The 25032-nt window shown below is 34.7% G+C and overlaps 3 protein-coding genes across 11 annotated transcripts; 2 read left to right on the forward strand and 1 right to left on the reverse strand.

Moving 5' to 3' along the window:
- Window positions 1-2746: 2746 nt before the first annotated feature.
- On the forward strand, window positions 2747-7514 carry LOC127797651 (uncharacterized). 2 transcript variants are annotated; one of them, XM_052330738.1, is made up of 5 exons: window positions 2747-2908; window positions 3018-3151; window positions 4739-4995; window positions 5564-6009; window positions 7084-7514. In XM_052330738.1, the coding sequence occupies exons 2-5, from the start codon at window positions 3039-3041 to the stop codon at window positions 7339-7341; spliced, it is 1074 nt and encodes a 357-aa protein (XP_052186698.1). In that variant the 5' UTR covers window positions 2747-2908; window positions 3018-3038; the 3' UTR covers window positions 7342-7514. The 2 variants fall into 2 exon arrangements, with proteins under 2 accessions (XP_052186698.1, XP_052186697.1); XM_052330737.1 differs by lacking the exon at window positions 2747-2908 and having other exon boundaries at window positions 2951-3151.
- A 3670-nt stretch (window positions 7515-11184) lies between these two features.
- On the forward strand, window positions 11185-20028 carry LOC127797570 (vacuolar protein sorting-associated protein 60.2-like). Of its 6 annotated transcripts, none has more exons than XR_008022247.1 (9): window positions 11185-11411; window positions 11955-12106; window positions 15362-15446; window positions 16144-16257; window positions 16393-16464; window positions 16548-16635; window positions 17066-17214; window positions 17685-17941; window positions 18280-18417. XR_008022247.1 is itself a non-coding variant. In XM_052330584.1 (8 exons), the coding sequence occupies exons 5-8, from the start codon at window positions 16393-16395 to the stop codon at window positions 17835-17837; spliced, it is 462 nt and encodes a 153-aa protein (XP_052186544.1). In that variant the 5' UTR covers window positions 11194-11411; window positions 11955-12106; window positions 15362-15446; window positions 16144-16257; the 3' UTR covers window positions 17838-18026. The 6 variants fall into 6 exon arrangements, 3 of the variants coding, with proteins under 3 accessions (XP_052186544.1, XP_052186545.1, XP_052186546.1); XR_008022246.1 differs by having other exon boundaries at window positions 18165-18301; XR_008022245.1 differs by lacking the exon at window positions 18280-18417 and adding an exon at window positions 19887-20028 and having other exon boundaries at window positions 11194-11411.
- LOC127797569 (basic leucine zipper 34) lies at window positions 18249-24118 on the reverse strand. Of its 3 annotated transcripts, none has more exons than XM_052330582.1 (5): window positions 23975-24118; window positions 22220-22858; window positions 21042-21117; window positions 20021-20147; window positions 18249-18710 (listed from the first exon to the last, which is right to left on the reverse strand). In XM_052330582.1, the coding sequence occupies exons 2-5, from the start codon at window positions 22777-22779 to the stop codon at window positions 18547-18549; spliced, it is 927 nt and encodes a 308-aa protein (XP_052186542.1). In that variant the 5' UTR covers window positions 22780-22858; window positions 23975-24118; the 3' UTR covers window positions 18249-18546. The 3 variants fall into 3 exon arrangements, with proteins under 3 accessions (XP_052186542.1, XP_052186541.1, XP_052186543.1); XM_052330581.1 differs by having other exon boundaries at window positions 22220-22949; window positions 23975-24111; XM_052330583.1 differs by having other exon boundaries at window positions 23944-24087.
- Between the last annotated feature and the right edge of the window lie 914 nt (window positions 24119-25032).

The following is a 25032-nucleotide window of genomic DNA, read 5'->3' on the forward strand; positions in this document are numbered from 1 at the left end:
ATTTATCATAATAATTAACGTGACGCTCCGTTCACATCTCAATTATACATTATCGCGTGTTTAATCATAAATAGAGGTTATATAATGGAAAACTCGAGAGATCTTTAGAACATATATCACATTTCGAATTATTTTATTTTTTTTAAAACACATAATCGTTTATACTTAGGCTAAATATCTCTATTGACGTGACGAGATAAATTGACATATTAATGTATCTTAATACTAACTTATCAAACTAGCTCATTTAAAACTCTAAAATATACGTTAATAAACTAATATATTGATGTGTCTTATATGTTGATAGTAAAAATCGCTATTGAAGTTAGATCATTGATTTTTGTTTTTGAGAAGTTGTTTAAAATATTTTATTTTTTATTTTTTAACTCTAATTTTTTTTTTGTGAATAATACTTTGAGTGTGCTAGATGTATGCAATATTCAATAAGCTGAATTTTTAAAATTAAAGGAGAGGTACTTGGCCTTGTGATTCCATTGGCAAAGCAAGCATATGATAGGCGAGATGCTCACTCTAGGTCAAAACTATTATAATTTGTTTGTCCTAATCACCTAATTTATCCTAAATTTTTTGTTAAGTTTTAATTTAATCATGTTTAATTTGATCGTTGCTTTAATTTATGTATAATATTTTAAAATTTATTATAACTGTATCATAATTTATTCTAACATGTGTCTCTATTGATGCGACGAGGTGAATTGGCACGCTGATATATCTTAATGTAGACTCGTCAAACTAACTCATTCAAAACTTTAAAACAACACATACACTCTAATGACCTGACATGTTGATGTGTCTCAATGCTTCAATTTACCCTTTCTCAACATAATGTATCACATATTATTCGAATGTGCTTTTTTTACACATAAATTTAATATTTTGAAGAATACTCGTGCATTAATACATTGTATCGTTTATCATATTAATATAAATATATAACATATTAAATGCAAAGTGTCACTCTAGATGACAAAATTGAGTGTTCAATTAGTATTTTTTGGTATTATTCTATAAATAAATATTAGGGTAATTGTGACTAGGGATGAGTAATATTTCGGTTAAATCGAAATAACTCAACATTTTTTTCCAGTTTGGTTTGATTTAAATTGTAGGTTAATTTGGTTTGGTTTTTAAGTTTGGCAATTTCAACTATTTATATCTGATTTGATCTTCGTATTGAAAAAAATCAAAAAAATCGAACAGATTGAAATCTCAAAAACGACATCATCTTTGATTAAATTTTTTGTTTTTTCGATTTTTTTGGGGTGTTTTTTTTCCATTTTTTTGATTGGTTTGGTTTTTTCGATTTAAGCATCTATTCAATTAGTTTTGTTTGGTTTTTGATACAATTTCAATCTATTTAGTTTAAACAATTATCGAACCACCGGTGAAGGCTTGGGATGGTGGTTAAATAACAATAAATCCACTTTATTTTCAAATAGGTGCATTTATTAGATGCCAGACAAATAATGTTATTGGTCAATTAAATAATTTAAAATATGATATATTTATTATTAGTTAATAAAATTATTTGAATATTAAAATAAAATATAATAAATACACATTATTTTAAAAATAAAATATATTTATTATTATTATTTAACCCATTAATATCACTATTCCTGCCACTTTGAATGTGATGATCACACTAAGGAATTTTTTCTTACCCCATGGTCAATCACCAACTATTTTTTTATTTAACTCAAAGAGAAAATATAATAGTACTTATATAATATTAAATGAAATGTGATATATCAAAATAAAAATATTATTATTATTATTATTTATTTATCGTTAATAGAGTTATTAGATTAAATCTGAATTTTTAATCATATAAATATTTTTTACAATTGATCTAACCTTAAAATTTCATTAAAAGATTGGAAACGAATACTAGAAATAGAACACAACATCTATTATCCATCTCTCTATCCACATTTGTTCTATCGACAACTAAGAAAATAGTTCTTTTAGTAATATTGACATTACAATATCTATTTTTAATGATAAAATAACATCATATATATTTGTTAACGAGTATAAAATACACTTTGATCAATAAAGTGCATAAGTTGTTCGATGCAATATAATCGATGCATTACAAGTCACAAAGTGACGAAATATTTGATTAATTAAAAATAAACATAAATTTAAATATTTTTGAATAAATCAAACTTTCGAACTACTATTAAATTTATAGGTAGACAAGAGACAATTTAGCGAATTGAAACATAATGTCTACGTTTAATGGTAAAATAACATTATATATTTTTATTTACGAGTACAAGGTACACTTTCATCAATAAAGTGTATAAGTCGTTCAATTCAATATAATCGATGCATTATAAGTCACGAAGTGATGAAATATTTGAATAATTAAAAATAAACATAAATTTAAATATTTTTGAATAAATCAAACTTTCGAACTACTACTAAATTTATAGGTAGACAAGAGACAATTTAGCGAATTGAAACATTTTAGTAGCCAGGGTCCCGTAGCAACAACGAGCGAAATTGGAGCAGCTTAAATGGTGAACTTGAGATTCACTCTATTAATATTATTATATTTGTTTATTTTTTGAAAAAAAAAAAGAAAAGAAAAGAAGAAGAAGATAGCTTGGATGTTGTTGCCAGAGAGCACCACGTGGATCCCGTGGAAATTCAATTTCCAGCTCGAGTCAATCATGGATCCCAAAAATGGATATTTTATTGCATTTATTTGCTGCCTTTTCCTTCAATTTATTTATCGGGTGAGTGCGTGACGAATTTGGATGCGTTCACAAAGCCACTGGGACCGCAGATTCGCCGGTCATTGTTCGTCTCTCCATTCCGCGTTTTTTCCCTCTCTTTGTTCTCAATCTTCCGTTTGACACGCTGTGTTCAGTCTTAGGTTCTGGAATCATCCATTCCACTCCGTTTCCGTGTATATATAGATCTGCTAATCTGCGGTTTCAATGAGGATTGACCTGAGGCTTGTGTTGTTTTTTTTGTCATTTCAGCTGTGTGTTGTACCGAATTTGATGGCGTCTACTGGAAGTGAGAGGAAGAGGGTGGTGGTTGTCGGCGGCGGCGTTGGTGGCTCTCTGGCGACCTACCTGCTTCAGGATCTTGCCGATGTGGTGCTTATTGATACGTAAGCTTCTCTTCTTCTATGTTTCTGTTTTCAGAGAGCGGGGATCCGGATAGAGCTGAATGGGGGAGGGGGAGGGGGATCTGCTTTGATTGTGTCTACTAGTTGGGGAAATATTTAGTTGAGTTGGATTGAGTGTGTTTGGTTCGGATTAGGTCGGGGAATAGATCGTTGAATAGATTTTTTTACTATTATTTGTAGTTGTAGTTGTTGTCTTTGAGAGGAAATCTAGGGGTCGTTTCGTTATGATTCCCGATTAGGTCTTGTCAAGAGGACTTGGTTGTGAACTGGTCTCAGAAACTGTGAAAATAATACAGGTTGAAAAGTAAAGTCTAGAAGTTGGTTTTGGCTGCTGGTTTGAAACTGAAAATCATATGAAAACGAAGTTGATTTTGAGGATCTTATTATCTTTGGTTCGGGAGAGAGCAGAAATATTGAAGTCATAACCAGATGGGCCCTAGATTCTGGGATAAAGATCTGGAGTGGTTTTGAATAAGAAGACTTGTCTGTTGAAATTGTTTTCTGAAAATTTATTTAGAGAAAGTATATATATATATTTTATTTTTTTTCTGGTTTGAAATCATTCTTATACAAGAATATAAACTGTAACCAATTGACAGTGTTTTAGAAGCTCTCAAGATTTCAGCTTAAGAAACAATAAAAATAAATATTAAAATTCTAAGACTATGATCAACTCAGACAGTTCTAATGCGGTCTACGCCATAGGGAAGTCATGTGTTACAGTTCTAATTATGAAGCTGGGAGGGCCCAGCCATAACCTGCTTAGCATGTATACATCTTTGGGTTTCTATCAGTATTCAATATTTAGAGCCCCCTGGCAAAGCATCTAACAGAAGATTCATAACGATTTTCTGTGTTGAGCACTTTTTGAGGTTTTAAAACCACTACTTATAAGCAGCATAATTTCATTCTGTTTCCATCACTCGAGATTGGAAATTGTTCTATGGTCATGAGTAAATTGTGTATATAGCCAAGGAGGATATAATGGGCAACCGAGTTCCCAAGAAAAAAAATTTGTATGTGCAGGGGTCATATGGATGCTGATTGTTGCAATTAGGTTTTCATATGGGATTTTCTAAAGATTCGGTGGATAGGTTTTGTAATGCTTTCGAGGAGGTTTTTTAATGTGTTTTTGGTGATTGACAAGGGCCCGTTTGTCATCTGTTTTAGGAGTTTATTTTTTGTTTCTGTTAAAATTAGGAAAAGTAAACATATCTTCACATCATTTGGTAAGACTATTTGTTTTCAAAATTCTGAAAACAAAAACTGAATAGTCTTTTGTTAAAAAAATATCTATTTTACATAGTGACTAAATATATATATATATATAATAATTCATTTAACGGAATATGAAAAATAATTCCAGATGTAATAAAATAACTTCAAAAATTAAATATGAATTACATCAATAACCAAAAAGAAAGCTTAGCTATAATAAAAAAACTTTGTTTATTTTTATGTTTGGGGTTGCTGATGCATTCAATTGTGCGATCAAGTTTTTGTTTTCTCCTTTGCTGTCTTTTTTTATCATTTTCACTTACTGTTGACACTTCATTTATGTGATTACAGGAAGGAGTATTTTGAGATTCCTTGGTCAAACTTGAGATGTATGGTTGAACCATCGTTTGCTGACAGATGCATTATGAACCACTCCGAGTATGCCCCAAGGGCACAAATTGTCGTTGGCACCGCAACTGATGTCAATGAAAGTGAAGTGCGGACTGCAGAAGGACACCAAGTTCGGTATGATTATCTTATAATTGCCACAGGTCATCTTGAACCTGGTCTTGTGACTAAAAGTGAGAAGCTTGCTTACTACGAATCAGGTAATACATAAAGTGCATTGCAATGGTCCAAAATTTTAAACTTGTTCCTTGTTTTGTTAGGTTGACATTCATCCACATACCACATTCGAAATTTTAGATTTTGTTGAAAAAATGTTTCTAGTTTTTGGGGAACCAATTGCTGAAAGCATAACCTTTCAATATGATAATAATCTGAGTGCTTTGGTCTTATATCGCATGGATATATATATCATGTTGACAAACTAATATTTTCTTTTGAGAATTTTTATGAAATTAAGAAATATAGAAATATGCATTTAGTGAAAAATTAGAACAGATCTTGTTTCCTGTAATGGAATTTTGGTGTCAAATAATTAAGAATTATTTATTCTAGAACTTCTGAGCCCAGTTAACTTTAAAGATGTATCATATATGCAGAATGCTTAATCTCTTTCAACTAAGGCACACTGAATTCTTTCATCTTATGATGCCTCCACAAGCCTTCAATGTTTCCATTTTGATGATTACTCGTATAGTTACCTATTAAAATAGACTTGCTGCTGTGTTGTTCTCTTCTGCCTCGAGTTCAATCATATTTTCTATCCTGCAGAATATGAAAAGATTAAGTCTTCTAGTTCAGTTCTAATAGTTGGAGGGGGGCCCACTGGGGTAGAGCTTGCTGCTGAAATTGCTGTTGATTTTCCTGACAAGAAGGTGACACTAGTGCATCGTGGTCCAAGGTTGATGGAGTTCACTGGCGAGAAGGCTAGCAAAAAAACACTGAACTGGTTGGTGTCAAAAAAAGTTGAAGTAATTTTGGGGCAATCTATTAATTTGGATTGCATATCAGATGGTGTTTATCAAACATCTAGTGGAGAAACTGTTGCAGCTGATTGTGTCTTTAATTGTACGGGCAAGCGCCTGGCCTCATCATGGCTTGAGAAGACTATCTTCAAAAATGGCTTGGACTCTCAAGGAAGGTTAATGGTTGATGCTCAATTGAGGGTGAAGGGTTACACAAATGTGTTTGCTATTGGAGATATTACAGACGTTCCAGTAAGTCCTTCAAATTTTCTTTTCAATCAATTAACTTCATTTGTTATTCATCTTTTCGCTGTTTTCTATCACATACACAAATTCTTAATGTTAGAGTAGATGGTCTGGCCTATTTTTATGCACTTGTAAATCTGGAATAGGTTCACCCTCGTATATTTTTTCCCATCTGGTTGCAAAGCCCAAATATGAACATGCTTAGGAGATAAGCCTAGAAACCATACCTACACTCACTCAATATTGTTTATTTGGTGTTTTACTGAATGAGGAATGGTGTTATTCACTTGCATCATAGGTCAACATGGCTGACCATGTAAACCATGTCATTTCTCTTTTTTGATTCCTAGTTTTATTATTTTGTTCATTTTTATAGTTTCATAACTGATTAGAGCTCTTCTTATTCTGTATGTATGGATTCAAGCCTCATGAAATATCTGTTGCATTCTATTGATGCATCGGTGCAGGATTAGGGGAAATAACTAATTGAAGCTATTTGTATTTAATTATTCTTGAAGGGTAAGAAATTGAAAAAAAAAAGAATATAAATCTTTCAAAAAGTTGATTTGTTCATTGAAAAATATAAACATAAGAGTAATTTTATGTTTGTCCTGTAAATTTCACGTTGCTTGAGAAAGCATTGCTCTAGAAGTGGAATAAATATTTAAAATTTGGATTTTGAAAAGATATTCTGTACGGGAAATATGTGACATTAGATCATTCTGGCACAAAACTTTTTTGTAGTTTTATAATTTATGCTGGTGAGGATGCAACTTATCTCAATTTTTTATCCTTTCAACGTGCATAAATTTGGGGGGGACTAAGTACGTGTTGTGATCTTTTATGATAGTGCTGCTAAATCTCTTATTTGTTTTCCCGATATATGTTTTCCCAATATTACTACTAACCTCCTAAAATCAACTTAGAAATACCGGTCTTCGCCATTTTCTTCTTCCCGTCTCTTTTGTTGGTTGAATGTTTGGGCTGTTGTGACTTGGATTTGTTCTTTCATCTACATTCCTATATATTGTGTATATGCATCCTCCATTGAAGAGGTTCTTACTAGTATCAACCATTCAGGAAATCAAACAAGGCTATTTGGCACAATTCCATGCTCATTCGGTTACCAAAAACTTGAAGCTGTTGATGAATGGAGGAAACGAGAAGAAGATGGGGAAATACAAACCCGGTTGGCCAATAGCAATCGTGTCACTAGGGAGACACGAAGGAGTGGTGCAGATTTTCTTTTTCGCGATCCTTGGAAAGTTCCCAGGCAAGGTAAAATCCAAGGACTTGTTTGTGGGGAAGACAAGGGCGGAGCGTGGGCTGAAACCCTGATTGTCAGCTGGCCAGAAGATGGTAAAAGGATTGGCTGTGTTTTTGTTTACTCTGTTGTTTTTTGCCCTGTATTTGTAAACCTAATCATCGTTTGTTCTTCATCTGTAATGTCTTCTGTTTGAGCTTTTGACAGATATGGATTCATATTAAGACGTCTTTACCTTCTTTCTCTCTTTCCCCTTGTCCAGATTGCCCCCTTTTGTTCTTCTTGAATTTCTGTTTCTTGATTCAGATGCATCAAACTTTACATTTAGATGACAATTTGCCATTTTTATGAATTTGTTATTAGATGAGTTTTTATTTTGTGATGGACAGAGGATACTATTATCCTTTCCAATTTAATTTTGACAATCATATCCTTGTTGACAAATTGACATGTATATCTCATGATGGTTGGAGTCGATCACCCTTAGGTTGGTGGTTGGTTCGGAAAGGACTAATTCCCTATCACCCCAAATGTCCTCTCCTTTCGGTCTCATCTCATTGCCCTAAGGGCTAAGTTCCAAAGTCGAGTGGTGGTAGGTTTCCTCGACATTGGGTTTGTACAAAACTTGCTTGGCCTACAAGAAGGCCGGGGTTTAGTCCCCTAATATAATTTTTAATGATCAAGTTAATCATAGTACTAAAAGTGGAGCAGGATAATGGTATGTAATCTGATGTGTTTAATTTTTGAAATTCATACCTTTAAATTAGTATAATATGGAGCAAGTGGATGTCATAATTATGTTTACGTGGACGATCAAATATGGACTCAATAGCCAATCTTGTCAGGAGGTGGTGGAGATTTAGATTTAGGTCTAGTCATTTGGGCCACATCTTTTACCTAGGTCTAGTATATTATCAAGTTAGATCTTGATTTAGTTTGGAGTCTTAATCCTTATTTGTCTTGCCTCCAATCTAAATATCTTAGGATACGGGTCACTTTTAAAGAGCTCCAAAAAGAAATATTTTTACGATTTTATTATGCTTTTATCAATCAATATTGTTGTTTATGAACAAATAAATATAAAAATAAAAAAAATATTATTGATACACATTTGTGTACATCTTGGACTATATAAAGGTATATTAATGACAAAAAAGTCCTTCATGAGATGCATAGAGGTGAGGGACATTTTGATCATAATACCCCTTTATGTAACTCAAAATGTACAAAAATGATGTACAAGTAGCATGATTCTAAAAATAAATATATTTAATACTTTACAAAATGATGTACTGTCAAATCCAATCATATGTGAATATTCATTGAGAAAAATACTTACAAAAGTGGTTGGAAGAGAAAAAAAATAAAATTATAATTATAATAGGCCGAATAGACTAATATATTCTGAACTTATGGTCAATTTTCAATTTTATCCAGTTTTGACCTTTGCTTCAATTTGGTCATCGAACTTTCACTTTTGTTTCAATTTTATCCTCGATCCAGTAAGCGTGTACTTACGTGGCAGCTTATGTGGCATGATGACGTGTCCATTATTGGACACGTTAGCAAAACGACGCTATTTTTGGGTCATACCAAAATTTTCAAATTGAAAGATAAGACAAAGAATCAGAAGCAAAATTTGGGGACGATAAAGCCAGATCTAATGATCTCTCCGACAAAAGATGAGGTGAAGAGGCAGAAATAGAAGCCGTCAAATTCGACGATCTTTGCGGTGGATCATCAGTTCTTGAGGTGACACGGATGGAGGTAGCGTCCACCGTAAGATTCGGCGATCTCGACAAACTGTCAGAGGCAGTGGGAGAGTTTTCGGTGCCGAAGAGCTTAGATGATGGGGGAACCAGATTGGCATTGTAGACGAGGGTATTGAGGACCCTGAGCTCGGTCTCTTCTTTATCTCTCTTTTAAGCCATGGCTATGGCAGTAGCAGTGGCAGTGACGGTGATGACGTGGTTTGTGGCTGGTGAAGATGGACGACGCAATGAAGAAAGAATAAATATTGGTTTTGATTTTGTTGTTCGATGGGGCTTTGGCTTTGGGTTTGATGGAAATTAATTCAATGCGATTGAAAGGGATTGAGAAATTTGGTATGGCTTCGAGTTTTCAAAACAAAAATCTCCAAATTGTCCACAATCTTTCATGCATCATCGAACACGATACATTATGCGACTTCCAGGCCATTGTCCATTGTTTCTTGTGCGGCTCCACCACCCTCTCGTCAGCTATTGAGGATGACGACACTTCTTCTGACGCATTGTCCACCTTCAGCTCGAGGTCCAGCACTTCGAAGTTGTAGTCCACGTCGTTGGCGCTGTCATTGTAGGTCAGTAACAACCCATTGAGCGTCAGCCTTTCTCGCTGTCAATGAACTCGTCGTAGGTCCGAATAACCTCGTCGAGAATCGCGTTTATTTGTTTGTAGCTGAACTTGACCCTAGGGTTTACAACGACAACGAGAGTCGTCATTTCCTCCCTATTCAGCCCACCGTCTTTGTTGGCGTCGAATTGCTAGAAGATTCTCTTCGCCTTCTCTGATTTGTTGCCTCTCGTCGCCATCCCCAGATCACGGTTCCAAAAATGTTCCTAGGGTTTTAGAAAATTACAGCCATTCCAAGCACACCAGACCTAACCCAACCCAACTAACCCAGATCTTACCCAATTTACCCATGTTGCTGACGTGTCCATTATTGGATACGTCATTATGCCACATCAACTGCCACATAAGCTGAGACACACGCTTATTAGATCGAGGATAAAATTGAAACAAAAATGAAAGTTTGATGACCAAATTGAAGCAAAAATCAAAACTATATAAAATTAAAAATTGACTATAAGTTTATGATATATTAGTCTATTCAGTCATTATAATATTGTTTTCTACAAATATTTCAAATGAATATTAGCTCTCAAAGTGAATTATATATTTTGTGTTTAAAAGGGAGAGAAAGTGTCACACTAAATATTACAAAGGATATTATTATTTAATTGCATTTCATGTTAAAATTTAAGTTCTAAAATTAAAAAATGTACCCATTTCTCCTTTAGAATTTGGGATATAAAATGTTTTAAATGTTTATTGACAAAATGTATTTCGAAAATGAGGCAAAATCTAAAGAAAGAGACACAGAGACACAAAGCTTGTCGAAAGAAGAAATTTATGGTAAAGTCACATGTGCATAAGTTATCAAATGATAGAGACCGAGTGATACCAATTTGAGTGACCAAGACTGAGTGATCTCATATTATAGTCTCTCTTAATACTTTCAAAAGATCTTCTCGAGAATTCACGAGTCACTTGGCAGGTGTTATTCAGAAGATTTTCATCAGCCATCCAAACTTGAAAACTTATCTCCTAACCGCGTGAGAGACCTTTTCGGGTGACTAAAAGACCTTATCTCCAAACAATGTTTACGCGAGACCATGAAAAATGGAGTCAATCATATATCTGATATCTTTGCTTTCAAATCGAAAAAACAAGCCTAACATGCTTGTTGATGATAATAGTTTTTTCTCCCTTTATTAGTCTCATTTCTCTTATAAATATGAGACTTATTCTCTACCAAATATACAGTCACAATATTACTCAAATTAAAACTTTATTAACTTTTTGCATTATGCGATTTAGACATGAAATTGCGAGAGGCTCACATGCACTCGTAATCAATTTTTTTCTTTAAAAGTCTCTTAAAAACTATATCTGAAATACTTTTTTGCTGTAAAAAAATTTATCATTGTATATTGAAAATATGTATACAAATAAAGAATTATTATACATTTAAAAACTTGAATTACAAAAACTAAGTATAGTAAGAAAATAATCAACCTAATCATTATTCCAAATATATTCGTCCAAATAGGAAAAAAATTACACGTGTCAACGTGTAATTGGTATTTCCCCTAAATAAGGAGCCCCGTGACGGTGGAGCTTCCACTAAAGGATTCACGAGCTCCCAGGAACGAAGCGCTCCAACTGCGATTCTGACTGTCGGCAGCTCCAAGAAGAAAACCTAATCGCATAACGAAGGAGGAAGAGGAGGAGGAAGAAGAAGAAAGAGGGGAAAATGCAGAGAATATTCGGCGTTAAGAAGAACAATGACCCTCCTTCCATTTCAGATGCCAACGATCGGGTCTCTCTCTCTATTTCTTTCTAATACATACGCATGTCCTCGCCGTTTCTTCTTAATTTTTGTCGAATTGTTCTCTTCCTGGTGATGGATTTAGAAGTATTCGACTTGTCTCTGTCATTTTTGGAATGGTTTGGTTCTGTTTTCTTGTAGAGTTTTGCTCATTTTTTGAGTCATTCGGATCGAGTTTGTATGTGATGCCTAGGGAAGTTATTAGCGCATTCTTTGGCTTTAAAATATTGTTTAAAAATCCTCAAGTATTAATATCATGTTTGTTATTTGTATGCTATAAATGAAATCTTTGAAGGGCGATCCGATGCATTCGGTTCTTGCCATTTCTGAGTCAGGTGGAGAGTCATTTGCATGGACCCTTGTCCCAGCAGGAGGAGATTTTTTTATCTTGTGGTTGACCTTGTAACTATTACCGCAATTTTCTTGTCAAATCTTTTGTCTTCTTGGGGATTTGATTTGTCACTGTTATGTAGTAATTTGGTTCACATATGTTTCCAAATAGGACTAAATTATATTTCTCTTTATTTATCGCAGATTGGCAAAAGAGGTGAAACAGTTGATGAGAAGATTAAAAAACTAGATTCTGAGCTTGCTAGATACAAAGAACAGATCAAGAAAACCCGACCTGGTCCTGCTCAAGAAGCTATCAAAGCCCGAGCCATGAGGGTTCTCAAGCAGAAGAGGATGTAAGTTATTTCCATGTGATTGTGCATCACCTATCTAACAAACAAATCATGGAACTCCAGCAACTTAATTTATTACTATGAAACACCATTTGATACAATCTATGGGGTAGAAGGCAAGATTGTAGTCTATATTTTTAGATGTAGTTGCACTTAGTTTGCTCATTGATGAATAAATTCAAGATGTTATAAATTATACAAGCCTATAAAGTTCAACTTACATTAGAGATTTTTTTGGGTAGATAAAAAAAATTGTAGTACGAAGAAAATGGGAAGAAATTCCCCAAGCTATAGGGTGTTGGCATTGTGAAGTGAGAATTTATTGTGAGGAGTTATGAAATTGTCTGCTAATAGTTGCTTTATTTGTTGCTAGTGCATGTGTATCCTTATCACTTAAAGCTTAATTAAGTTTTTTCTTAATAATATTTTTGTATGATCTTTCCAATGTCATATTATGTACAGAAACTTAACTTTTGAAAGTAATTTTAGGTTAAGGGATGCTTACATGGAACAATGGGCTAAATATCTAGAGCTTGGGGTAGAGGGGAATAAAATTCTATCATTGAATAATGAGATAAGAAACAATTAGCATATAATTGAGTAAACCAAGATTTGACAAGGGAAAACTTGTCACAAACTTTTGAGGCATTTAGTCCTTTAAGCCTTGGGTTGTGTACCTTTGGTTCAATACGAAGTTGGCAAGCAGCTAGGTTGCAGTGATAAATTAGCAAGTTTTCCATATTTTGGACGTGCATAGATGAAGAAGTAAGTCACCATTTTCAGCTTAGATAGGCGATCCGACTTGAGAGTGCAAGTTCTTAACTCGGTCTTGACTCTAATAAGATGGGTTTGGAAATGCACTTATGAGTATGATAAATGAGCAAGCGGGCAAGCAACTAGGTTGTGGTGATAAATGACCATGTATTCCATATTTTTGATGTATATGTAAAGAAGTTAGTTCACCATACTCAGCTTAGATAGTGATAACAATCTGACTTGGCAATGCAAGTTGTCGAGTCACCCTTGACTCTAATAAGATGGGTTTGGAACTGCACCTTGTGAGTATGGGTTATTGGGTTTTAGTAAAACATGTGAATTTGGGGAGAACACATTCTTTCTTGAACTCGACTTCTTTACACATGCATTTATAAAATTTGTTGTCATCATCATCAATTGTACCTTATCTTACCAAGTTAGGGTCGGTGGCATATTTATTTATAAAATTATTTGTAATATCTTTTATTAGGAGGACCAATACATCTCTCTCATATAAGACTGGGATCTCTCTCATAATATCATATAAAATTATCTGCCAAGGAATGTATGATGATGCCAAACATCCACATCACTTGACACGTGGATAAGGTCCCCTACTTAAGCCTGGTTAGCGGCTTATGACAAGATCAATTGAATCCAATAAATTTGAATCTCAATAAGATTGTGATTATCATTTGTCCCTATATTATCTGGATCATCAATCAAGATATTCTTTATCACAAAGGTGGATCGAATCAAATCAGAAGATAAGTCATGTCAAGGAAGAAGATGAATTGAATCCCAAGCTAATTGCACTTAAGAGTTCTATTAGAATATGGACCCTTGGTCTATAAATATAGACCCCTTGTGGCCTACTTGAGGAGCTGGCTGCAACTGAGTGTTTGAGCACTTCTCCTTTATGAATTCAGACTTATAAGAAGATAAGCGAGCAAAAGGCCAAGTTTCATTAAGCGATAAGCAGAAGACGACAAAGCTGCATTACAAGAGAAAAGGGGCATTTGAATGTGCATGGATCACACTATCCTCAATTGGTGTAGTGAGGTTACCTGCAGGGTCATCCGGAGGAGGTTTGCATTTTTGCTTATTGGAACAACAATGCAACAGGTTTGATGTGTCCTGCCAAAACATACTTGTTACAAAAATTAGCAAAATAAATTAAATAATATAAAGAATCTGAAAATTTTGAAAGATCTAAAAGCATGAGTTAAAAAATGGGTTAGAGATGCTAAATTAAAACGTAACGATCTCATGCCAACCTAGGAAGAAATGGATGACAGAAAGAAAAATATTCAAACTGGCCAGATTAAGAGAGAAAAATTAGAGATTTTTTTAATCATTTTAAATGTATTAAAAATTAAAGTACACAAGTAGCAATCTAAATCATAGAGAGGTGGAGAGTTTATTTAATGAAGATTGTTTAGAGAACTCGGTATTAAACAAAAGTGGTGATAGTAGGAACATTGCATTTAGTAAATTTTTGTTTCACTTTTTGTAAAAGTTGAGTTTCTCAACATATCTTTGCAGTGAAAGATAAACACACAAGGAGATTTGTACTAACGGATTTATTGTTTAAAGTTGCCGAGAGATTATTAGCCAAAAAAAAAAAAAAGAGATACAGGTGTATGCTACCTAACAATGCTATTTAATTGAATTAGTAAGTGAGAACTTGCTAGATGAATGGAGGTGTAGTGTCTTGGTGTGTACATAAAAATAATGGAGATATTTGGAGTGACACAAATTACTGGAGTATATGACTTAATACTGTGAAGTTTTAGGAGAAGGTGTTGGAGCAGAGGACTTGAATTAACCTAGATAATCAAGTGTCTTTATGCTTGGAAGATCTACAATTAAAGCAATCCATCTATTTAGGAGACTGGGAATAAGGTATAAGGTAGAAAAAATTCCTATATAATTTTTACAGACTTGGAGAAAGCACATAACTTGGTACACATATATGATATGGTGGGCTTTGAAAAACAGAGGCATCATCAACAGATGTTGAAGTGATACGTGGCATGCATGCAGGGACTTGAGAGCGTGATACAATGTTTTAAGAGATGTAGCACTATCACTAAACTTATGGAATGCAACCTTGGTAATAACTGAACTGGAATGTAGGGGTAGCCAGTGGTAATACGAGAAGTATTTAAGGGAGAGAAATTTTGATAACCAGGTTCTTTCTACACCTGAAGCATTCATGTATCATGAGCATGGACTTAACCTGCTTCTTAGTTGAAATGAAAATCATTGTATTACTCAAGACTCTATGCATAAAGATAGCTAATGTTATTTTGGCATCTCTGGCTAGTGGCTACAGAAAATTGTCACTTTGGCCCTGTTCCATTAAGTCAATGAGATTGCATACTTCTTGGAACTAACTATTGTGTCCTATGGGTTCTTTTGCTTTCCAAAGCTATGTTGTTACATGATTTGTGTATGTCTTTGCCTTGAACATGTACAACTCATTATGTGTATTAACAGCTATGAAGGACAACGTGATATGCTCTACAATCAGACATTCAATCTAGACCAAGTTGCATTTGCCACTGATAATGCTCGGCAAACAGTACGTGCTGCAGAGCTTTTTTCATTCATTCTTTTTTATTTTTCTTTTTTATTGTTCTTTGAACAGTTGCTGCTGTTTTATTTCCTTCAATCCATCCAAAGATTTTTTGGGCTTCTCCAACCAAGATAAATTTTGCTATGAGGATGGATACATTGCTAGTGAAAAACTGCCACCATGTTATGTTTCTCATTTGTTTCTGGCTCATAAAACAAAATGTGTCTACTGGTAGGCTTCAGCTAGAGATAAGCTAAAACTTAGAAGCGCAAACAGTGTATCTTGATTCAATCCAATTTAAATAGAGGCACATAACTATCTAAATGAAACACATTTAAAGCACCCTGGGTTTACTATCGGTGAAACCTATAAATAACATGTCCAATAATCCTTTTAGATATCAGAATTTTTAATTTCTGTTGTACTGACCCAAAAATGAGGCCGATCCTGTTAATTTTGACCAAATTTCTAGTTTTACCCTTAATGGGCCCCATCTTAAAATATTGACTTCTGAAAGATTTTTATTGGTCCTACTCTATCTCTCTCTCTCTCTCTCTCTCTCTCTCAGTTTTCTAACACACTTCAGATGATTTAGCTGTCTTGTCTAATGAGGTTGTTGTGACTTGTACAGAAGATTCACTGTGCTGATTTTTATAGGCCTGCACTGTATAATCGTCATAAGATTATTGTTTTTTCTTGTTAGCTCCCCAAGGTGCATGGTTCAAGGAATTTCAGCTGGAGCATATTCTCTACCTGCTTGCCTACCTCATAAGAGCTAGGGGAGATACCCATTTGTCACTAGCGGTTGATTTCTGTTGTAAGTTTTCTTTGCTCCATGCTATTATCTATTTTGGCTTTTAACAATATTGCTGCTTTTGGACACTTAGCAAATTGAAGGCGATTTGTTCTAACTTGATTTGCAACAATTAATCTTTTTTATATTATTCTGCAGATGTCAGCTTTAAAATCAGCAAACAAGGAGCTTAAAGGAATGATGAAAACCGTCAAGATTCAAGACATAGATGTTTGTACATATTTCTTAGTATATTTTCCTGTTCACTATTCCTCTAAGTGGAAATTTATGCTAGAAGCCTTGTTTACTTGTAGAGCTTACGAGATGAAATGATGGACCTGATGGACATCAGCAATGAAATTCAAGAGTCCCTTGGTAGAAGCTATAATGAACTCATGGGTGGTAAGCTCATCAATTGTTCATTAACTTCTGGAAGAGGAATCATGTTATTTTACACAGTTACTAGAAGTAAAAGTAAAATTTTGATTATCCTTCCTACTTCCCACTTATACTAGGCAGCTAAATTGTACTTAAAAATTGTATATATATTTTTATTAGATAAATACGTGAAGTATCATCAAGATAGCAAATTCCCAAATATGTAAAAAGAAAAGTACATCTTTGTTCAGATTGCTCACCAGGGTGGGCAGTAAACCCTACAATTTTATATAAAACATCGGAATTACATATTTTGGAGGAAATTTATTTTATTTTATGTTATAAAGCTTTCCTATATATCTAACTCAATTTCCTGAAACGAAATCACTTGTCTGGCAGCATACTTTACATGATTTTATGTTTTCATTTTGTTCTCTTTGATAATATGATGCAGAGCTGGATGCTTTGGAAGCTGACATGGGAACGGAGACCGAAGGTGATAGGGTGCCTGCTAATCTTCAACCTGATCTGGAATTGGAACTTAACTTCCCTTCAGCAACACTAGCGCATGCAGCAGTACCGTCTGGCAGTGTCAACACCCAGGTAATTCTCCATCTTGTTAATCCTGGGCCTCTTTCTTTCCGAGAAACACTTTGTGTTATGCATGGCCAATGATTGAAAATGTGTTTTAAACAATAACATTAGTGGGCTAATTTAGCAATCACCATTTGATAAATATAGTGTTTGTAATGGGGGTAATTTTGTTGAAAAATAATTTTATTTTCTGTTTCTTATTTTGCTTCCCAACAAAAGCTCCAAATCTTTACTTTTGCCTCACAACAGAATAGCTTTTGCTTTTCTTTTTTTTTTCTTTCTTTTTTTTTTTTAATTTTGCCGAACACCACAAAAATACACGTTTTGCTTTTCACCGCACTGCTGAATAGGCTCCTAATGTACATTTAGTCTATCCATTTCTTTTTTCTTTCCACTTATAAAGGTCATTGCATCATATATACATACATATATATATTGCTGGATGTAATTTGATTTAAGCAAACTCTTATGCCTGACAGGAAGAGGATGAATGGGCTTTACCTGCTGGGAAGGGTCGGATTTGGGTGAGCCATTGTGAACATGATGGTGTAGAACACGTCTTGCAACGGGTGTGGGAGGTTTGTAAATTCTTTTTAAATGGCAAGTGCCCATGTCATGTGGACCTTGTATGAGAGAAATGGAGAGCAAACAATGACAAAAAGAAAAGAAAAAGCAGACCCACCCTGTTAATAGTTGTTGTATCAGTGGGAAAATACATGAGATGGGAAACTGGCTGGTAAATGTCTATCATGTTGTCCAGTTTTATTTCTATTATTTACTTCTATTTTGTATTGAATTTCTGTGTTCATGGGCTCTGGTGATCTACTTGGTTAGGAGAGCTATCTACTCTTTTACTTTATTTTGTTGTTTTCCTCTTGAAGTGACCTTCTAGTAGCAAAAGAGCAACCAACCTAAAGGGTAGAGACTCAAACATTGACCACGTGATTTGTTTCAAACAGAAAACCAAGGAACAGCCAGTGACTATTTGGATGGGAATCTGCAGAATACTTGACATATAAAACTAACTAGGGTTAAGAATATGATAAAAGTCTGAAATAATGTCTTTCTTTCCAGACAAGGGGCTAAGCCATGTTCTCCAAGGGGTTCCTAAAGGCTAGAATCCATCCATCCATCCCATTCTATACCCTAATATGGCTCAAACATCTAGTCATTGAAAGGGAAACAGCAAAGCCATTTCCTTTCCATTTTGATATAACATTCAAATGCACAGTTCATTCAAAGTAGCAAGGCACAAACTTGAAGCAGCTTCACCATGATTTCCACTTATGGAACAGTGCCTTCTGGAGCAAAGACGTGCAATACAGCCTTCAAAATACATGTTCAGTTGAGATTCAGTTTCCCCATGTCTAACATCTGCCAGGAAGCATCTAAACCGACTCCCTCTGTTGCAGGGCTCAATGAGAAATCCGAAGAGTTGCTATTTGGGGAATATGCTAAACGAATTTTCAACCTCTTCACTTCTTTCTGTAGATATTGATACTGACCTGTGGAAAGAATTATGCACAATAAGTAAAGAAAACTAAGACCAACCATTGAAGCTGCATTCAGTGAGATAAAGCATTAGAAGAAGAAATAATGGAGGTGTTTGGATTTAGAGAACCTAAGCCTCCACAAAGAAGTTGCTCATTTCAAGATAGTCTTTGAATGTTTCCAAAGGGCTCCGATGGCAATACTAGGTGTGAGGTAAAAGCAATCACCAGCTGGATTCAACAGTCATCCATCCAAGTCTGAAATACAGCAATGATGAAGACTTCCCTTGTAGAATTGCTATGAAAGTTCTACTTTGATAATGATGAGAGACAGACAAACTAAACAAAGATGATGGAGGAGGGATGTGGTAATCCTATCACATTCTTCAGCATGCTCTCCATCACCATAAGTTGGCGGAGTCAGGATCTTGGGTCAAGGGGGACAGAAGTTTCAAATCTATATACTAAATTTTTTGGGCATTACTTAATTGTTTCCCATCTTTTTATTTCGAGAGGAAATGTTAGAGGATATAATAATTTATATGCACAACATTAAGGGGTCAATGACAGTTTTAGAAGTTGAGGGGGGCCAATTGCGCACCCTCACATATATGTAGTAACATGATCTTGCGACCATACATGTGTTAATGAACAAAATCTCTTTACAAGATCTTACAAGGTAGTTCTGTCATCCTTTATAGGACTGGCTAGGCACCTTTTTGGTTGAAAAATGACATTTAACCGTTGAAAAAATCAAAATTTTTCATCATTTCACTAGAGCACTATCCAACTGCTAGTTGGAATTGCAGTTTCTGTTCAGCACAAGCACTTGCCCAAATAATCAACTGAGCTCATTGACAATGCATTTCAAACTATTCACTTGAGTAGGCATCATCAAGCAGAAAATTTTCAGAAATTGTGGTCTCCTATGCCTAACACCTATCAGACTAACATTTTTTCCTGGTCATTCATGAAAACAAGGTCTTCCATATTTCTCTATCTTCATCATAAGCTGCCACAAGAAATGAGAGAAGCACCCTCATGTCTTGGCCTATCATTCAAGAAAGGTCCCTTAAAGCTATTCAAGAACTAGTGGGTGGAGCCCTTAACTTAGTTTTCCACTGACCTAGTGCTCTTAGTTGTGAAGTTGGGAGTTAAAAGATTGATAAATATACTGCAGTATGTTTGCAGGAGGAACAGATAATTCCAAAGAGAATGTGATACTATTTTTGGCCTTCCAGAACAGGTGGAGGGTAGAAGCTGGACATTCACAGGTGCCATCCTATTTAGCAGGAGATCATATGTAGGAGAGAGGAAAAACTCACCATCTACGATCAATTTGTCCTGTTGAAGTCTAACAACCTGCTGCTTTAGTTTGCTGTTTTCCATTGATAAAGCGACACGTTGCTGAAGCAAAGAAGCAACCTTTAAAGCCAATTCTGACTCCAAAGCCTGCACATGAGATCATATTTGTTTCAGGGGAAAAGTGAAAATTAGTTGGAGCAAGATGATACAAAACTGAATATCAAAGCAGCATTACTGGATGAGGTTGAGCAAGAAAAGTAAATGGCTCACATGTCATAACGGAGATAATTAGAGCATAGAGATTGTGTACTAGATCAAATTGTACCCTGAGAAAAGCTTATAAAATAAAGTCTTTAAGGGCCACAGACAATTTTACCAGAAAAGAAAAGAACTACAGAGACAAAAGCAAAGTTGTGATTCTTTTCTGTAAATATCTCTATGCTTTCAATGGCCAAACTCATATTTTTTTCACTGTACTTTTAAGTTTTTTTTGTGTGTTAATTTGAATTTTTCATTATTTCAATTACACCCATCTATATTTTTGAGTCAATTTAACCTCTGTATTTTAACCTTCTTTTTGAGTGACCAATCAATTTTTTTGTTGTTTTGATTACACTGTACGTGCATTTTCAAGTCAATTTAACTCCTATAATTTGATGTATAAAAAAAAAAAAAAAGTAAAGTGATATATAGTCAATTTAACCACTTTTTTTTTATATATTAAAATACATGGATTAAATTGACTCGAAAATACAAATATAGGGATGTAATCGAAATAATGAAATGTTCGGGTTATCTCATGAAAAAAAAAGTCAAAGTATATGAATTAAATTAACTAAAAAATGCAGGTAAAATGGTATAATTGAAAAAACAAAAAATTCAGATAAGAATACAAAAAAAAAAAAAAAAAAAAAGTGCCTGTAACCTAATCTTCCTCAAAGACAATGTCTGGACCTTTGTGTGCAGCCTTGATTTATACTCAATCCATAATATGTAGAAAGTAAAACGGAAAAATAACATGACAGTATGCTATCTCATTACCTTAAGTGCATCAACAGTTTTTTCTAGTTGAGCTATGTATTGGAGTTTACGGACCCTTGAACGCTGCCCAGAATGCCTGCATGGAAAAACCATTAACACGAATTGCTTTAAATTTGGTTCTAATAATCCTGTACTGTTGTACATCAACATGGAGAGCAAAATGAAAAAGCTAAAGCAAGAAAGGTACTGATACATAGAGTTATGAATTACACATACATTTGTCTTCTAGACTTCTAGTAGCTGATGGATGCATGAAACACAGGAGTAACTGAATTAACACCAATGTTTTAATTCTTCAAAACTTCAATGTTTCAAACTTTATTATATGTCTCAGACATTTCATATAAGGAAGCAAAGCATGGCAGAAAAGTTTATCCAATCCACGAGAAGGAATTAGGGGCCCATTTGGTTGGAAGGAACGGTTTTGAAGGGAATGGAATGATTATTCCATTCCATTGCAATGTTTGGTACGGGCAAGAATGGAATGACCATTCCATCCATTGTTATGTTTTCAGCCAGCGGTGACTGAGGGCGGCGGGTGGCAGCAACTTCTGGAGAAGTTGTGAGAGCAGTTGGGTAGATGGAGAGGGTGCATATCAAATTAGAGCAAGCTTTTATACCTGGCACATTGTAAATTCATAAACAATACAAGCGTAAATATGTCAATAGCACAACCATTCCACCATGGAATGGATATCTATTCCTTCCATTTTCGGAGGGAATGCCCATTCTCTCATATGAGGGAATGAGTGAAACCAAACAAGCTTTCCGAGGAACCCCATTCCCTCAAGGCCTATTCTGTCCAACCAAACAGGCCCTAAATTTATCCAATCCAATAGGTTAACATACACTAATTTGGAATTCTCATCAGTTCAGTATGATATGAAGTTAGAAACAGAATGTGGAGTACAAGCAAGTAGACACAGAGGATATGAGGAGAAAAAAGAAACCAATTTGATAAAATTAGAGCAAAATCTTTATTAGGTAAGATTAAGAAGACAATTGATTGATAACATCTGACTTAAAAACATTTTGCAGGATGGCAGAACGCAGAAGACGCCCTTACAGAATGAAAAATAGGCATTTCACACATCTTTGTTATTTCAAGATAATTAAATGAATGGAAAATATAATATCAAAACAATATGCTATGAGTGCATTGTGAATTCAAAACCAACCGTTTTGCTGCCTTTATCTCATTATTGACCTCCCCGGCTGATCCACTTGTATCTTGCAGTGAATCACATTGCACTACTCCAGAAATGCAAAGATCACCATCCAAGCATTGCATAGGCTTCAAAGAAAGATATTCTGATAATGCTGAAACCATGGCATTCTCTGGCAATGTTAGCTTTCCTTTCCTCCGAGGGGAATTAGGACCATAAGTACAAGCCGACTCCAAGCTGCTACCAGTTTCACTCAAACTTAAGTTATCATCATCCTCATTAAACACAGAAGAATTTGGTGAAATGAGGCCATCTAGAAGGGTCACAGAATCACTAGCTGATCTACGATGCACCACTTTTGTATTTGTATCTGTATCACTCAACAGATCATCAAGCCATGCTGGCTGCTCCTCCAAAATGGCCCCTTGTGATATAGATTTTTGGTGTCGAGGATAGGCTTCAATATATTTGCATGGGCTTGGAGAGAAAGAGTCGTGATTCTCATGAATCGAACGAGTTGGTGTTCTCTTTTGAAATGGGCAGCGGGGTGGAAGGTGAGCTTGCCTCGACATGATCAGCTAAAGTGTTAAACTACTGGGTAAGCACTGGGCTTCTTGCAACTATTGATAAATTAGCTCCTCTTAGCTTCTCCTATGGCAGAAAAAGATCACAACAGAGTCTTTCTTAGGAACCTTAATCCCATCATTCTGCCACCATCCTAACCTACCTTATTGGTACAGAACTTCACAACACAAAAAGGTGAAAAAGTTAAAAAACCCATAAATCATAACAAAAGGAAAACTAAATTTTAAACTTAAGTTAAAACTAGATCCTGCCACCATCATAACCTAGTTGTTTCTTCTTTTTTTTTTCTTTAATCCACAAAGAAAGAACACTAGAACAGTAGAGTACCAATTTACAGAAAGAAGAACCCCACTGACAATTAGTTTTAGCTATATTTCGAAACTATCTGCAGAAAGTGAAAAGGAAAAAAGCCATTGATGCTTTCAAGAAATGGAAGCTGCTGTTCCATTTTGGTACAAAATTTTAAATTCTGCCGTCCGAGAAAGAACACAATCATTCTCTTCCACAAAACCTAAAAGAAAAAAGAAGAGGGACAACAGACTATGTACTGAAACTGAAAGTTCTGATTTCTCCAGTTTGCATAGAACCCATTTTCCAGGAAATTAAAACATGGAACCAAAAGGAAGGGACGAAAGGTAAATCTGAAATGTTAAGAACATCATTTTTTTTTCCAGTTAGGTTCAAGAGAAAAAGCTTCATTCAGGATTTCAAATGCGTTCAGAAACATAACGGTTAACTAATACAGGCCTTGCCTAAATAGTTGACCCATAAATGATAAAATGAGGAGGAGACCAAAGACTGAGAATAAATGAAGCACCCAAAACCCAAACCCAGAAAAACTCTGCTTGGCTGCTCAGAAAAGAAAATAAAAGAAAAGAAAGGAAAGGAAACGAGAGAATGAAAATCCAAACTACCCAAACCAAAAACAGATTAACCAATCAAGAGAAGAACTTCATTCTCCTTCCTCTGCACATTTTCTTCTTCGTACCATTTTCCGATTTCCTCCTCTTCCTGATTTTCCTCCGCAACCCAACACAGAATTAGGGAAAGGCAAATCAAAACCTTGGGTAAACACACACTAAACCGAAAACCAAGGAAACCAAAAATGCCCAGAAAAATACTAGTTTCAACAAATGGGTCCAGTGCCGTACTCTCAAATTCGTCGAAGAAACCTCGCATTACCTTGTCGATTTCTTCCATCTTCTTCTTCTTCTTCTTCTTCTTCTTCTGCAACACTGTTTGCACGAACCGAGAGAGAGAGAGCAGAGGGAACGGGGGCATAAACAAAACGTGGGGTTTAATGAACGGATGAATGCTTCTTCAAATAATACTACTCGTTGTTGTTTTGTATGGAGAGACTCCATTGGTGGCGTGACTGTGCTTGAAAGCAGCGTACGGACCACAGCTGAGTTGTGCACAGCTCAGCCTTTCCTTCACTTTTTTCGCAGAGAGAGAGAGAGAGAGTTCCTTCGCTTTATCGCTTATTTCAGGTAAATTATTTATTTCTAAAGTTTTATTTTAGAGATAGAATAGATTTTTTTATTTATTTTTTTAACTATTCCAGTGACCAATAGTAGGTACACAAATAATTTTTATAAATTCACATGATACATATAAATTTATAATAATTATATTTAAAATTAATAATAAATTCACTCACTAATATGAATTATTGTTAATTTTTAATAGAATTATCATAAATTTATGTAAATTAGTCAATTTATAAAAATTATTTGTCAAACTTATTTATGAATATAATATTTTTATCAAAAATATATATATATATTTTTATATAACTCAATGCATGTTAAAGGGATATAATGGACTTTTCACTCATTTTTCGAACTAAGTTAGTTCTAACAAGTAAGACCTGATAATGATGCCTTTATTTTATTTCTAATAAGACTTTTATGATTGGTACCAAACCTGAGTCTCCGACAAGAAATATTATATCACTTCAAACATAATAAGTAATTAAGTCTCGTGGGACTTGAACTTTAGACACTAATCTCATTAATGTTATAACTTAAAAATACTTTTTTGGGGGGCTAAAAATGTAAAAATATAAATTGAAAATGCTTTTGATTCTCTATTTTTACCTCCGTTTTATCAACAAAGCATTTTTAAGATCCAATCTATTTAGAATCATGCTACATGTATACCATTTTTGTATATTTTGAGCTACACGAGAGGTATTATGACCAAAATATCCTGCGCCTCTCCATGCGCCTCACGCGCTT

The sequence above is a fragment of the Diospyros lotus genome, chromosome 3, assembly GCF_014633365.1.
Source record: "Diospyros lotus cultivar Yz01 chromosome 3, ASM1463336v1, whole genome shotgun sequence".
In the NCBI taxonomy this organism is placed as follows: Eukaryota; Viridiplantae; Streptophyta; class Magnoliopsida; order Ericales; family Ebenaceae; genus Diospyros; species Diospyros lotus.

What these genes read in the sequence shown, in the direction of transcription:
- LOC127797569 (XM_052330582.1), bottom strand. Translation starts at nt 22,779, where the DNA reads ATGTCGAGGCAAGCTCACCTTCCACCCCGCTGCCCATTTCAAAAGAGA. An exon ending in GAGATAAAGGCAGCAAAACG is followed by an intron (nt 21,118 to 22,219) that starts GTTGGTTTTGAA and finishes TTTTCCATGCAG; the next exon opens with GCATTCTGGGCAGCGTTCAA. An exon ending in GGACAAATTGATCGTAGATG is followed by an intron (nt 18,711 to 20,020) that starts GTGAGTTTTTCC and finishes TTCTTTCCACAG; the next exon opens with GTCAGTATCAATATCTACAG.
- LOC127797651 (XM_052330737.1), top strand. Translation starts at nt 2,973, where the DNA reads ATGAGGATTGACCTGAGGCTTGTGTTGTTTTTTTTGTCATTTCAGCTG. An exon ending in GCTTGCTTACTACGAATCAG is followed by an intron (nt 4,996 to 5,563) that starts GTAATACATAAA and finishes TCTATCCTGCAG; the next exon opens with AATATGAAAAGATTAAGTCT. An exon ending in GAGATATTACAGACGTTCCA is followed by an intron (nt 6,010 to 7,083) that starts GTAAGTCCTTCA and finishes TCAACCATTCAG; the next exon opens with GAAATCAAACAAGGCTATTT.
- LOC127797570 (XM_052330584.1), top strand. Translation starts at nt 16,393, where the DNA reads ATGTCAGCTTTAAAATCAGCAAACAAGGAGCTTAAAGGAATGATGAAA. An exon ending in TCAAGATTCAAGACATAGAT is followed by an intron (nt 16,465 to 16,547) that starts GTTTGTACATAT and finishes GTTTACTTGTAG; the next exon opens with AGCTTACGAGATGAAATGAT. An exon ending in CTATAATGAACTCATGGGTG is followed by an intron (nt 16,636 to 17,065) that starts GTAAGCTCATCA and finishes AATATGATGCAG; the next exon opens with AGCTGGATGCTTTGGAAGCT.